A 15,931-nucleotide genomic window follows, 5' to 3' on the forward strand; every position below is an offset into this window, starting at 1 on the left:
ATGATCTTACTTCGCTCCCTCACTACTCTTCGTCTCTCTTTCTCGCTCTCTCTCACTCGTCATTTTAATTTTCCGTGGTCCCTTCTCTCTTCCATGCATCATTTATTTCCCTAATGCTATTTTAAAAAAACACCTTACTGTTTAAAATTCTACAACGTAATCATATCAGGAGACGTTGGATATGGTTAAAGTGCTCCTTCTTTGCGTAAACGAATGAACTACAGCATGATCCGTTTGTATAAACAAACCTCAGAAATACTAATATTATTAGGAAATCGTTTTTTCTGTTATTTCTGTGTGTGTATTTGGACTCGTATCCGATAGGGGTCTCTTACATTCTAATCTCGAGGAGCCGGCCGACGCGGCAGCACATTCACTTGACGTTTTCACCTTAGGACCGCTTGATGGCGCTACTAGCATGCAAATATCAAAACAACCGCTTGAAATTAACTGATGTGCATAAAGCACCCCATAGACTCCGAGCCGCTAATGACATCCGGCTTCTTGTACAAAACCGATGTAATCAAATGATAACGGAGTCCATTATTAATGACCCTTTCGGTGCGATGCTCCCCCTGTAGTTTAGACATCATGGTCTATTCCGTGTGTGTTATAAACACTGTTGTGATTCATGACATCACAGCCCTCATCGGTGACCTCTTCATTTATATTTCTGATCGGGCTAAATACGTACTTCCTACCTTGGATATATCTTGATTAGGGCAGGGGTGTATGACGGTTACAAATTATACATCTTTGCCGTATCCTGTATAAATCATGAAATGTGTGACAATTTATATCACAAATGCCCTTATTTAATACTAAAAGAATAGTTCTGCATAAACTATACTTTGCAGACAACGTATCTTGTTCTTCTTCCACGTAACGCTAATGCACGTAGAAAAGTAGTGCAAAATGTGCACTTACAGAGAAAAATACTGCACATGTTTTGCTTTTGCACGTAGAAGGGCTCTGCAGGGGGCAAGCTTGCTGGGAAACGTCTGTGCACGTATCCTGTGTTCGCCTTCTATTCCATCTTGGGCTGGCTGTGTCCGACTAGAGCGAAGCGGTTCTCCCTATACAGTGAAAACTACCTCTTGCAGTGTGGAGACAGCCTTTGCAAAGGTAAAGCACGAATAATGGCACATTTAACAAAGGTTAACAAAAAGAAAGATTGCAAAACTGTGCTGCAGAAAAATAAGCACACAGAATAAACACTCCTTACGTTGAAGTACATTGCATAAGGGCCCTGCATCTCTTCTGAACCTGCAGTACTGGGGAAACAACCAAAAAGGTCACATAACGTCATTCGAGGAACTTGAAAAAAAATACTCCTTAAGCGACTGGCTGCCGGCCTTTAATATGCAAATGGAGGCCCTTAAAGGAAGAGCCTCCACAGTGGGAGGAAGCATCTAAGGTAAAGGAATAGAATAATCCAGTGTGTGGATGACCGCCCCAGAAGAGAGGTACCAGGCATTCCAGCAGGCAGTGGCAGCTCTAAAGTGAAGCAGGCGAGAATCCTTAGATGCTGGAAATGTCCCGCATGCAGAAGAGTGAAGATGGGAATGGTAACCGAGGGAACAGCGAAGGCGCATCCTTCCTTCCAAAGGGATGCAGGACGCATTGTGGTGATGCAGGACCAGTGCTGAGCATCCTGCAAGAGGATATCTTGGCAGAATCCTGCAAGGGAAAGGCTTATACACAAGGAATGCAGGGCACTGCTCTTTCCTGACATGTGCTACAACGACTGGTGGGAAGTAGGTCCAGGAGCTGCACAAGCAAGGCAAGGTTAACCCAATGTAGGTTCAAAATTATTTACTTAGAAGAGGCCAATCTCGCTGCTTACACATTGCAGATAGTTGATATACTGTGGGAAATATGTTAATTTGAAGTTTAACGTTATCGAGCGCAGTGGCTTGGCCGCCATTTTGTAATATAAGGACCCACTTCACCCAGCACCTGAAAGACCTCCACTGGCTCCCTGTCCTGACGAGGTGCCAGTTCAAGCTTCTGACCCACGCCTACAAAGCCCTCCACAAGCAAGGACCCACCTACGTGAACCGTCGCCTGAATATCCACCGACCTCCCAAGAATATCTGCTCCGCTCACCTCGCCCTCACACAGTTACCACGCATTCGCCGCTACCGCACTGAAGGATGCGCCTTCTCCCATCTTGCTGCCAAGTCCTGGAACTTCCTTCCCCTACACCTCCGTACATCACCCTCGTTGACTCACTTCAGGAAGGGACTCAAGACCTGGCTCTTCGACTGATAACCACAGCGCCTGCATACCCTCTCGGGTGATAAGCCGCGCTATATAAATGCCACTTGATTGATGATATAAGGTGGATTTATAGAGCGCTGCTTGTAAAGGTATCCAGACGCTGATTGCCCATTTCTGCAAAAGGTCATCACATTTGGATGTCTGAAGAGTATATCATGCAGAACTTTTAATTGTTAAACTGCTCCGCCCCCATACTCCCATGGCTTAAACCGCCAACGTGCTTTCACACATTCTGTATCCAGAAGGGTTGCCGTGAAGATGCAAGAGGTATTGGGATGGCATAGGCTAAAATCGATGAAGAGCTTCAAGGGATCTACTGTTTGACATACAGAAAATATGTTAAGTTGTGAGCAAGTCCAGTAAGATAGCCATGCACCCTTCTTAAAGTTGTGTCTAATTGACACTGGGTTTCCTTAGCAGAATCTTTTATTTGTTGAAACGCCCCACTGTGTCTTGCCAGAGTTTGTGCCCTTTGGGTGTCTTTTGCTTTGGGCAGTGGTAGGCACAGCGGCATTGCCTCATCCCAGTCCCAGTGCTTTGTGGGTATTCCTTGCAGGAGTATTGAACACAAACCAGTTTCTCAGACTATGCGTTGTGCCTATTGGTATGTAATGGGTACAGGACATGGCTGAAGTGCATAAGCAGTGAATTTTGGGGGTGGGTTATTGAGGCTGGTTAGCTAACTGCAACTAATGCAATACAGTTGTGGACCTTAAAAATAACACCTCTTCCATTGAAGTTTGTTTACCAGCTTCTTTATATGTAATGCTTTACTATTCTTAATTGGACAAACATCAGGGGTTTTAAATCCCATAGTTCACACAAATGTCAACTCCTGTATTATTTTTCACAATTTGCAGAAATGATATTCTTTCCTCTGCAGGAAAATCAAATTGTTAATCTAGTGGTTAGAGAGGTCATTCTTTCATCAGCGAATTAAACTTGCAACTTATTTTGACACCTGACCAAAATAACAATACAACAAGCATTTGCAATGCAATAGGTCTCGCATTTGTTGAAGTTGGAACTATTGCCAAAGTAAATGGCAATGTTTTTAATTATGTTTTTTTGTTTGCAGTGGAGTGATTAATTAAAGAAAGAAAGTGCACACAAGAACATATTATTTTAAGCTTTTACAACAATTGAACGGTAAAACTATGTCTATGTTAACCTGTGAATTTCAGGAAAGTGGCTGGCACCAACGAGGGGATGGGCACATTGGGGTTTATGTTTCAGTACATGCAAATGCACCATGACAGGGTGTGTATTTTATTTTAATTGACATTTAGGTGCAATGCAGATGACACACTTGAACAAATTAATAATAAATGCCTGGCGCTTAATATTGCTCTTAGACTGATTCAGACAACTATACACTTAGGGCGTCGAAAGAATGAGTCAAGAGCGGTCATGTACGTGTGTCAAGCAAGTAGCTAAACAACTAAGCTACCCAAGGGCAGCATATATCATACACAAGAGGCCTGCCTATCTTGTTTGCTCACATGCAAAAATGGTTGCCCATTCCTTATTATAGAAGCAGTAAAAATGATGAGAATAGGTGTATGGTGTGTTTTTTCTTTTTTATTCCACCAGCGTAAAGTTTCTGTAGTCTGACCCCTGTTGCTGGTGGCACAGCTCACGTGATGCGCGAGTGCTGATATGGCCCTTTGGTGAAAGACCTGTAACTGATCCCTCAGTCATTGTGTGTTAACAGTATTATAGATGTGCACAACACAAGTATGCGTACTATTAGCTAACAAGTGTGAACACTCACCCCACGCAGTACTACTGAAGCAACATTTGGTCTTTTGAACAATACAGGCGCATTGCTTATATGTTTGCAATCTTTCCAGTTTTACACTAAAGGATGTGCTGTGTGTAGTTGCCTTTCTACAAGGAAATTCGCGTATTTTTCAACAGAAAGGGTATGCCAAATCAATAAGATGTGATCAAAGAAATCTTTCTAGATGTGGAAAAAAATTATTCAGTTGCACAAGAGGCAAAGGGTACAAAAGTAAACGCACATTTTAACCTTCAAAGCAATGCAGACTACACTTCATATTTTAATAGCAAAAGCCCCCTGAAGTAAAGTGTTTTTGATAACGTACTTCCAACCAAAAGCGAGCTTAAGGCTAATGATCTCATGACAAACTTCCCTACATTTCCTTGCTTACAAGATTGCATGTCAGATTTACTCCCTGCACTCTGTCATAATCATTTGTGTTCAACACGGCTCCAGAGGCATCTTCACAACCATGAAAATAAACAGTTTAAGGTCCAGAATTCACTGACAAGAGGTTACATTGGCCTCACGGTGCATTCTACACCGGATGGATTGTAAACAAAGCAATGCAAACTGGGCGAACAGTCCATCTGAAAACCCATCAGTCCGAGGCGGACCGAAATCTTGTGTACTAGGCTGTCCTGCCCACAACATCGATGCCGGCCCAAGTTTCTCAGGGCTGTTATAAGCCCCCTCACCCCCTCAACAACTTTATGTAAACTTACTGCTGTTCCAAGAGACGGCCCATGCCCTCTGACATCTGCTGATAAAAGCCCTGACACCACCCCACCTCCCCCCGCTCCGTAACTCATACGAAACAGGCCAAAAAACACAGCTGTTCGTAATTTGGATAACTACATACCTGAGAGGAGTATTGCATGGATCCATGCTTGGCAGCACCAGGGATGCCACAAACAGTAAATATTCCCGGATGCACTACCCCGGCTTTTAAGGGCCGTGGGCCTCCGCGACTGTCGAAACAGAGACACACACTGCATTTGTAGGGAATGAAGGTGGCCGCAAGAGAGCAGGCAGATTGGACCGGAAAGGGGTGGAATAGCGCAATCGTCACCCCCTCCTGCTTTGCCACTATCTTGCCCAGACACCGCTGATACCGGGCAGAGCTTGTTGCCCGCGAGCGTGTAAAAAAGTTGTGCACGTACAGCGCAGTATCTTCTGATTTTAAAGTTAATTCTGCAAAGAAAACACGTCGCTTAACACACATTCAGTGATGTCGGCTTGCCTGAGTTACAGACGGAGGCGCTTCACGGTTAATCAGCAGGAGTGCGCGCCGTGAGGTCGCCTCTGTTCTCAAGCTACCCAGATGTTAGAAGGTAGATGTTAGAAGGTAGCGAATGCGAAAAGGGGGGACATGGGGAGGGCAGGAACAGGGAAACTTGGACAACACAAGCCCGGCGGAGCGTGGTGCGCGCGCTTGGCGGGGGAGCGCATTCCAGGTGGGGTGAGCGGACCCTTTGAAGTTTGATGCCGAGGGCGCCAGTGGGCTGAAGCGCTTCCCCAAAAGTGGATTGCATGGCGGCACGATGCACGTGATTGTGCGCGTACTCGCTATGCAATCCACTTTTGGGAGCACTTTGAAATGCCCCTTTACTAAAGTCTCGCATAGCTATTGCGATAGCAATTGCTAGGCGAGACCTAATTATAAAAATAAACGGAGAAGTTTAAATCATGTTATTTACAAAATAGGATTCAGCTAGCAAAATGCCACAAAAATAAAAGATTTCTTTTGTGGGAACATCAAAAAACTCTTTCTAGCACAAAATAGAGAACATTACCTTATGGAAGGGGAAGAAATGAAAACCAGCATTTGCAATGCAATAGGTCTCGCATTTTTGAGAGTTAGAGCCATTGGCTTTGTAAACGACAATGTCTTTTACCTATGTGTTTTGGTTTGCAGTGCAGTGGATGTATGAACAGCACTGCCTAGAGGACTTAGAATGGGGGAGTTACTGACGGGACCAGAGAAGCAGCTAACAGCATTGTCTAGAGGACTAAGAATGAGGAATTACCACTGTAAACAGAGACAAAGCTGCAGCACTGCCTGGAACATTTAGAAAGGGAGAGTTACCGACGGGACCAGAGAAGCAGCTGGCAGCATTGCCTAGAGGACTTAGAATGAAGAATTACCGACGTGACCAGAGAAGCAGCTAGTAGCATTGTCTAGAGGACTAAGAATGAGGAATTACCACTGTGACCTGAGACACGGCTGCAGCACTGCCCAGAGGACCTAGAATGGGGGAGTTACTGATGGACCAGAGAAGCAGGTGCAGCACTGTGTGGAGGGCTTAGAATGAAGAATTACCGATGGGACCAGAGAAGCAGCTAGCAGCACTGTCTAGAGACAAAGAATGAGGAATTACTGACCGGATCAGAGATGTAGCTAGCAGCACTGCCTAGAGGGCTTTGAATGAGGAATTACCGACGGGACCAGCCTAGCAGCTACATCACTGTCTAGAGCGCTTAGAATGAAGAATTTCCATTGGGAAGAGAGACACAGTGGCAGCACTGCCTAGAGGACTTAAAATGTGAGAATTAACGATGGGACCAGAGAAGCAGCTGCAGGACTCTGTAGAGTAATTTGAATGAGGAATTGCAGATGAGACCAGCCTAGCAGCTACCAGCACTGTCTAGAAGACTTAGAATGAGGGATTACCATTGGGAACAGACACACAGCCGCAATACTGCCCAGAGGACTTAGAATGGAGGAATTACCGACAGAAATAGAGAAGCAGCTGCAGCACTGTGCAGAGGACTTAGAATGAGAAATTACAGATGAGACCAGAGAAGCAGCTAGTAGCATTGTCTAGAGGACTCCGAACAAGGAATTACTGACGGGGCCATACTAGCAGCTAGCAGCACTGATTAAGACTTAGAATGAGGAATTGCATACAGAACCAGAGAAGCAGTTAGCAGCACTGTCTAGAGGACTGAGAATTGGGAGTTACTACTGTGATCAGAGACACAATGCAGCACTGCCTAGAGGACTTGGAATGAGGAATTTTCGATGAGACCAGAGTAGCAGTTAACAGCGCTGCCTAGAGAACTTAGAATGAGGGATTCTGATGGGACCAGAGAAGCAGCTGCAGCACTGCAGAAAAAGGCACCTTAACGAAGGGAGCAGCCGTTGGAGTCTGGACTGGGAACAGTCCGCTATGGCAGGCATTGAGATCCAGGTCCAGCAAGAAGACGTAGTTGAACTGGAAAAGCTATGATCGGGACAGCCAGCAACAGAGGCCGACATTACACAGGCCCAGGACCCGACCAAGAATAAACTTCTAGGAGGCAGAAGCGGCAGGGACCAGCAGCTGGCTGCTGACGTCATTTGAGTCCTGTGTGTAGAGACGATAGAGGCTTCCCCTGTCCCAGCAGCTGCGACGTACCGAGCGCCCGGGATAAGATTAAGGATAGGGGAGCTTTGTGAACAGAAAGGAACATCTGCGGCTTGCCCTATGCGGCACCAATAGGATTCCGACTGGAATGTGGTGGGTCCTTCGCATTTGGCATTTGCTGTGGATGGAAAGGTTATCTTAGACATTGAGAGAACAAAGGGACACCTATCGGGAGGTCTGGCGCCCATTTATAATCCTTCTATCCCAGGACTTCACAGAGCTTACCTGTCCTAAGTATCTAAAATTATTGTGACTGACTGGAGATTAGAACTGTCTCCTTTGATGAACATTGTGGTCAATCCGGATATCTGCCAATCGCTTTGTATTACTTTATGGCCACCCCGGGGGAGGTGGTTGGGAAGGGGGTTGGGGGCATGCTTTCACATTTTCTTTCCTCTTTTGTCATAAGTTGCATAGATGGCTGCCAAAGGCGGAATGTTGACGATATGTCGATTAATGTGTGAACTTCAATATCCTGTGCATTGCAACAATATAAACAAATTAAAAGAGAAAATTGAGCCTTTTATTCAGAACTTCGGTTTAGTTTCATCTGGTTCTCTGGATTTCTCTGCGGCAGCACCAGCTTTCTTGTGTCCAGAGTCCCTTCTGCACCTCCCAGGCATTCTAAATGCACAGGCAGCTGAAATTGCTTTTCAGGTTCACAACCTGCCCTTTTCCATGTCGTTCTGCGTTTTCCAGAGCGAAGGCCCACAGGGGAGAGCCTGGTGTGCACTGGCGCGACCTGCACCCCTATATTCCCTGGGGTCAGCAAGAGTTGAGTACTGTTACACCTCAAAAAAAGTTCTGGTTCCAGAGATTCAAGGTCCCAGCCCTGAGACATTCTATCCAATACTCAGGCAGCGAATCAGGAATTTCTTCTTATCCTTACTTATACCGGAGTATAAGTATCAGAGTTCTCCTCTGATTTTGGGATCCTGCAGGGGAAAAAAAAGATTTGTGACAAACCTTGAATAAATCAAAACTAAAGTTCTGCCGCTTTCTCTACCCAATATTTATGGTGAAGTGAAGAAATGTAATGTGGCTAAAGCTGTCTTCAAGTGAAGTCCCTTACTCAACAGCAACAAACATGGCAGAAGTCTGCCTTCTTCCTGCTCATAGTGCCCTCTCTCCAAACTCCTCCCAAGGCCTGCCCAGTTCCCCTCAAATACATGCTCCCCCCTTCTATGGGTCATTTGTTCTCCCTCCCATGGTGTGAGTGGCCCCTCTTGTCTGAGGACAGGCTCTGGTCATATTGTTCAGTCTCATTCCTTCCCTTCTCAGGTGGATGTGAGCGCGGTCTGGGTGGGAGCTGCTCTCCCTCTCTCCCTCTCTTCCTGCATTCTTTGTTTAAGTTGGCCCTGGCCCCAGGCAGTCATCCAACAGAGCTATAGGGATGCAGGTGTGAATAAAGGACTGTGAGGTGTGAACTTTCGGGGGTGAGCCAGAAAAGAGAAATAGCCTTATGCAATAAATACACCATTGTTGACTTTTAGGTGGACCGTATGACAGGTTTTAAAACATAGATAAATATTATATATAATGAAAACAAATGATTCTGTTGATTTTGTTCTGCTTAATTGCCTATGCACTGCAAAAGTTAGGTTTACACAGGTATTTTTTGCCCAAACATAAGTTCACAGCTGAAAATACTTCATTTACGCCTGCCAAAAATTGACAATCTTGGATTAAAAGACAAAAATGCATTTCTACAATTTGAGAGGTCATGGGTCACGCAGGGGCTACTGGGCCTAACCGCAGGCGGTTGAGGCAGTTTACTTTATGACCCGGGGCCCGGCCTAGAATGGATTCTGAGCTACTGGGCCAGCTACCCCTTCTGCACTTGACTCGCAGTGGTAGGCGTGGTGGAGCAGTCCAAGGCTCCCCGGAGGGGTGCGGAGGGAGGGGCTCACAAATCAAAATGTATCCTGCAGCAGCAATAAATCATTGTCCAGTTAAATACTCCCTTTGATGAGAAAAGAGAAGTATTTTATTTCTCCTGTTACCCACACAAAGGAAGAATGCGACATTCAAAGGCAAGTACACAGTCCTCCCCTGAGGTCGGGGCTCTAGTGTCTCATTACCTGTTCCCTGTCCGACTTAATCCTTGCATTAGCAATCATGGTTCTTCCCCATTTACTATAGGTAACATCCAGGGTATTGACGAGTTTCAAGCGTTCACTGTGAATCTGACTTAGACAATAGTGTTTCAGCACAAATGCGCTCAAATTAGCAGCAAGTTCCTCCAGGGATATTAGGCCCAAAACAAGTCTTACCCACACAAGCAGGTATGGCGTGTCCTGAGATCCATAGTGCCCCCCCATCCGTGGCCGCTCACAGCGGCTAAAGCCAAGTTCGGGTAAGTCTGCCGCACGCGGCCCAGGTGGCTGGACTCAACGGGTGCGGATTCTCTCACTTGCGGTTGCCATCCTGAAGAGACCGGCTGCCTCCTTCAGCTCCTCCTGTCTGGTAAATGTTCTCTCATCTCGCAAAGGGGATGGCTATGAATATTATGTCTTGGGTCTCTCTCCTCACTTCTCCGACAGGGGGGAAAGAACAAGTCAGTCCTTGGTGCTCTCGGTGACCCCCTTCAACATACGGAGTCAACGCAACTTACTGTCCACGGGCTCCAGCCCAATTTGCATAGTGAAGTGAACCACAGTGGCCCCTCCTGGCATCCTGGGTCACTGCACCACTACCAAACAAAGCATCCGCCCTTATCGCACGGCAGTCTTTCACACGGCTATCTTTACGGCAGCCCCCTCTTGGCATACGGGGGTTGTTGACTCCAACATGTACTCTGGCCACAGCCTGATCAGTGCAGAAGCTGTTTGCAAACACCTTGCACAGAGAGTCCTCGCAACAAGGCTCCCCACTGGACCTTGGTCCCTCCAACGCTCTCCTCTTCCTTACAGGGTGCACTGGTCTTGGAAAGCAGGCACAAGCTGTTGCTCCACGGCAGGTGGTTGTGTCCCCCCAGCTTAGAGGACTGTGGCAATGCACAAATCTGTCTGGGGGGGGATCTCTCTACCTCCGTTCCATGTTTCACCATGCAGACCTGGGTCTCCAAAATGGAACCCAGTGCACTCCTTTTATTGTACGATTCACAGCCACATATACACGCAGTGGATGTATACAGCATGTATGCACTGCACAGTACTGTATCCTCCATGTAGTGTACCATTCAGAGGCATACATACATCCAGCACTTGATTCTACATACACACACTGCCCAGCATTGTACCCTTTATGTGATGTACCACTCATATGCACACATACAACAAGCATATGCATTTAATGTGCGCACACTGTACCCTTCATATATTATACCACTCACAGGCATGCATACATCCAGCACATGCATGTATCCTGCACGCACCGTACAGCACTACATCCATGCACTCACTGCGTAATTCTGGATTATTATTGTATTTCGCCCTTCCCAAGCACACATCTACACAGCGCAGTTACACCATCTCTGTCCTGCACAGCACTTCACAGCGATCGGATGTAGGCCCAGGGTGAGTTAAGCACGCAGCAGCAGAACTTTAAAAGGTGATTGTGAGCATGTAGGCCTCACTCCAGTGACGCAGGTTAAAAGTGACCTGTTCACTCCTATCGATCACTACACAGTATGCTGGCACCACTGCACTTGTGCTGCTGGTGAAGGCGGTTCAGCAACACCGCAGTCCGTGAGACAGGCCAATGTCATGGCACACATGCATGATCCATGTTCGCCTATAACAACAAAAATCATCATTCGGGATCCTTACATCCATACAGTTGCACAGGGATGCACGTCTATTACTATGTAGAGAGCTTTTTCGTTCCAACAGATCCATTCCCCTTGTTGGGTAATGTTGCTGAACTGCAAAAATGCCTTGGAAAACATTCTAACAATATTTGGTTTAATATTTCCCAGGCAAGATTTAAAAAACCTTTGATGGTTAGGGAAATTATTTATCACACCATCCTAATAAAACGACAAGTTTCAGCTACTTTCGTTAACATCCACAAGGTTTTCTTCAGGGCTGTGAGATCCCCTATTTGTTTATATGTTACTGTCAGATATTGCCTTGATTGGCACATACAACACTTAAGACAAGATAGGCGTAATGAGAAGCATGCCTAATTCTCGCTTTGTATCTACTGATCTAGGTAATCCCTGTTTGTAGAGCTCGCTGGCCTCATCATGAAAAGGAGAGAGGATACCTCCTTGTAGTCATACATTCGTCAAGGTACTGGTATCACTGCTGCACATCCTATCCTCACTGTATGTGCTAATCAAACAAACTTTTGAGAGCAACATTTAAACAAAAGGGGCATCTCACAGTCCTGAAGAAAGGCTTGTGGCCCTGTGGGTTTTAGCAAAAGAGGCTGAAACATGTCAACTCATCAGGATGGAGGAATACATTATTTCTCTAACCATCCAAATTTTTCATTTTAATCTTGCCTGAGAAAAATGAAACTCAATTTATTTTTATTTTTTTACTTAAGGCATTTTTACATTCAAAAACATAGCTCATTCTCAGATCCCATACAAAATGAAAGAAACCAAGAGCGCCCACTAGTGTTATAGGGCCTACACTGACACACGCTTTGTCGTGATGAAAACCCCTAATGAGGAAGCACGCCACAAATTGTGGGTGAGAGCCAGTTTTACAAAGTAGTGAATATTCTTTTTGTAAAGAGTATCATAAAACTCACACACTATGAAGTAAATCATAGCTTACTATACTTTTTGTGTGATGCGTATTTATTAGGGAGGATGTAAAACTAGGCTTTAAGCCAACTCTCCTTCCTTTTCTGAGTGTAGGTACAATGGGCCCAGCAGCAAAATAAATACTGAATATAACTAACTAATTCAAGCATCTTGATGTACACTGATTATTTTTACTAATTCTGTTGTTCTAAATTCAAAGATATGTAAATGTAAAGCGCTCCGATACCCTCCTTTATGGTTATATTCTCGCTATATAAAACACCAGATAAATAAAATCATCACATTTGCGTAGATTGATGTAAAGGAGAGTTTTTGGGAGAGGCCGGGCGGTATCCATCCACAAGTTTTTATAGCTCCAAACTTTCCATGTTATAGTAACTTTGGTGTAGTAGAGTAACGTGTATATGGATTGGCATAGCAAGCGTGGTCGGAAAGGTACAGAGGTTCCAGCCTGGTACAGAGTGGGCTTGCAGATATTCTAGTACTGGGACCTGTTGGCGTGTTGTTGATCGGGTGGTGTAGAACCAGAAGGGCTGGTGGTAGGTGACTGCATTTATGGGCATGTACTGGTGTACAGTATTGCTACATGAACAAACCTAAAGCTATTGCCCATGAATGGAGTACACAGGGAATGACAGGAAAAGACTGATTTTAGTTATCGCCCATGAAATGATTCTGTATTATGTGAATGTGCATTGCTCTTAGTGCTATAGCCGAGTGACCCTGTATCACCTTACAAGAAGACATTGTTGAACCTCACCTATAGAGTTCTCACTTGCCCAAAATTTTTTATAAAATATTGGATTCCATAGTCTTTCACATGTATCCACTATGTACCCTTTGTAAATTCATGTTTCTTTCTTCATTTTTGTAGGATAATGATTATGTACACATTCATACTCCTATAATTACATCCAACGACTGTGAAGGCGCTGGAGAACTCTTTCAGATAGAGGTGGGTTATGCTGTTTAATTCCTTTGTCACTGATAAGTGAAGCGTCTGCATGTTTATGGTCTACCCGAGACTAAGCGTAGACTTCATGGAAGAGATGAACTAAATGATACTCCGTTAGTCGGTGCTTTTTTCAGTTTGTTTGTGTTTTTGTTTCATAATGGTGTTAGGATTCTGAAATAAATTCCCCATCTGCTTAAGGCCATGTTATGACTTGGGGCTTGTTTAGGTGTTAAAGTATGTGGTTTTAGATTTGATTTGGGGAATCTTGGTAATATCTGGAACAAACTTTATTTGCTCTCAATATTTGTCTGGTTTATGCCGTATTCCACTAAACGCTTAGAGCCGATGCGCATTAGGAATATAATGCAAATTGCACTTTGGTTTGGATTTTGTGAGCCGTCTTTCCTCCAGCTACTAGCTGGGGGTGAAGTTCAGTGCACACCAGGTGGATTATGGGTGTGCATTTATTTCCTTTGTGCAATTAGAACCCAGCAGAATTTGAGCACGATTGTGTTTACAATTTATTATGTTGCCTAATCCTTGTGGCTCATACAGTAAATGCTCTTTCTCTTTTCTCAGTGTATTATCCATGTGTCCACTGTCAGGATTGCATTCTTTTTGTCATACCTGCATTCTCATAATTGATTTAACCTCCTACATTCTAGCCCTGCATTTATTTTGTTTTGTTTCTTTATCGCCTTTGTATTGTGCACCATTTCAAACTGAAATGTCTCGGGCAAAAATCTTCCGGCTCCCTGGGACCCCACAAGCTCCAGGATTGTTTCACAATAATATTATTAACAATATGTCCTATCTGGGATATCACTAAGAAAATCAGTTGGTTTCTTACAAAAGGCCAAATGGATCCGTCTGGGCTGGTCCACTCCAAGACAGGCAGATGTAGTCCTTCCTCTCCTTAAATCACAAACTTATGGATGTTAGACTGTATAGAGGACTGATAACGCTTATAAGTTGAGTTCTATTGGGTCATGTGTTTGTGTGTTGTTTTTGTGCAGACATTTGTTGTGGCATCCCTGTGTGTGTGTGTGATGTTTGCGGCTACCCCCAGGGTGTGTGATTGTGTGTGTGTGTGTTGACTGGCAAGTATTATAACAACATGAGCAACTATGAGTCTCGCCTATATGAAAAACTTGACACAATCGTAAGGGTAAAGCTAATGTTGTGAGAACATGTGTACATGTGTGCGTGTACGCATGCGTGTAAGATTCCCATCATCCACCCGAAGTGGTTTGCTTCATCATCTGGGAATTGAGGACTAATTTAGAGAACCATCTTCTACTGAGCAGGTCGTAGATATTGGTCTCTTATTTGTCCCAAAGTGGTGGAAACTAGTTTTGCTCGATGATGGTAGGGTGTGATGGTCGCAGTGCTGGTGTGTGGTGATGGTGTATAAGTGCTGGTTAAAAATGTCTAACAAGGTTCTAAAACAACTTTATTAGTAGCTACCTTGTTGACAAACTCTAAAAACAGTGCTCTAACAGTTTCAAATATAATAACTGTGTTGAAAAACGGTCAACATGTTTCTGCTAACGGATTTAAATCATCCTAGCTTTCGTCAGGACCTGGAAGCTACTGCGAAAAAACTGTGTAAAATAATAAAGTGATTGATACAACCTGGACCCTGATAGGTGTCCAAGAAACTCCGTGGGCGGTAGTTAATATTCACTGACCTGCATAAATGGAGAGAAAGATAAAAAAACACAACATAGCAAAATACCCTTCACATAGTGTGATTCTCAAGATTTTACAAATAGCATCCGGCACAATGTCCGATAAACCAAATACTCTTGGATGTATTAAGACTGTGCTAAGTCTAAGAACTCAAATCGAAATTAGACGATTTAAAGGCACTTACCCTATCTGTAATGGGTGTGCGCCTCACCTCACCTGGCTACTGCTCAGGTATAAGGAGGCCCCGCTCTGTAGAGAAAATCAGAGGGTTCAACAATGTTAAAACCTAGTGATTGGTTAAAATTTAAACGCTTAAGCCCAGCCGCGTAATGTCAAGAGACGCCTAATGTCACCGGGAATCATCCGACCGCTACAACAATGGTCTTTAGAAAGCGCTCGATCTCGGTGACGTTTTTAAGGATAATGGTTACGGCCTCAGCAGAAGGCCGACTTATGCCACTAATATAGTGCGTGTCACGTAGCATCAACTTATAGTAGAATGACAGCTCACCTGTCCGTCGGTACCTCTTGACAGTACTGAGCTCGTAGGGGAGGCAACCTACGAGGTGTCCAAACACGGCAGAAATAGAGAATGCCGATCTAAGTTGTCATGGCAACTAGGGGAAACCGAGGCTGACGTGCGTGCGCAAAGGTTGCGTCATCGCGTTCCGTGTTAGAGCCTGGGAAATGTAGTATTTGATCAGATGATTGTCAGGGGCTGCCGTAGTTAGAATGCAGGCTCCAAAACATCGCTCGTATAGGATAAAGATAATGAATGTTTGTGGGTAATGTACCAGGGAGATGTTACGCCCGTGTATCCTAACAAACAGATAAATTGATAAGAAAAGCGAAACACCTGGTGTCATGGTATTAAAAGCATATGGTAGACAAGAAGGCCATTCCTTTGTAGAGCGGAAATTTCCTAAAGAATTCAGCACCTCCTAATACATCATTGCCATACATTTGAAGGGTACTAATAGATGTCTGCTCTTAGAGTGAGGCCCAAGGAATATCATCATTCAGCCCATTGCGATCACTCTGGAGTTTGAAGACCCATTTCTGTTCCTTGTGGAACAGAAAGTTAGTGA

General features: G+C 44.6%; 1 protein-coding gene across 1 annotated transcript in view; it reads left to right on the plus strand.

The window, feature by feature from the left end:
* NARS2 (asparaginyl-tRNA synthetase 2, mitochondrial) overlaps nt 1-15,931 on the plus strand; it is a 491,158-nt gene that overhangs the window by 49,358 nt on the left and 425,869 nt on the right. Inside the window, exon 5 of the mRNA XM_085623239.1 lies at nt 13,071-13,151. Within this exon, the coding sequence (XP_085479365.1) occupies nt 13,071-13,151 (81 nt within the window). The remainder of the gene's footprint in view (nt 1-13,070; nt 13,152-15,931) is intronic.

Source organism: Triturus cristatus, chromosome 8 (assembly GCF_964204655.1).
Source record: "Triturus cristatus chromosome 8, aTriCri1.1, whole genome shotgun sequence".
Taxonomy (NCBI): domain Eukaryota; kingdom Metazoa; phylum Chordata; class Amphibia; order Caudata; family Salamandridae; genus Triturus; species Triturus cristatus.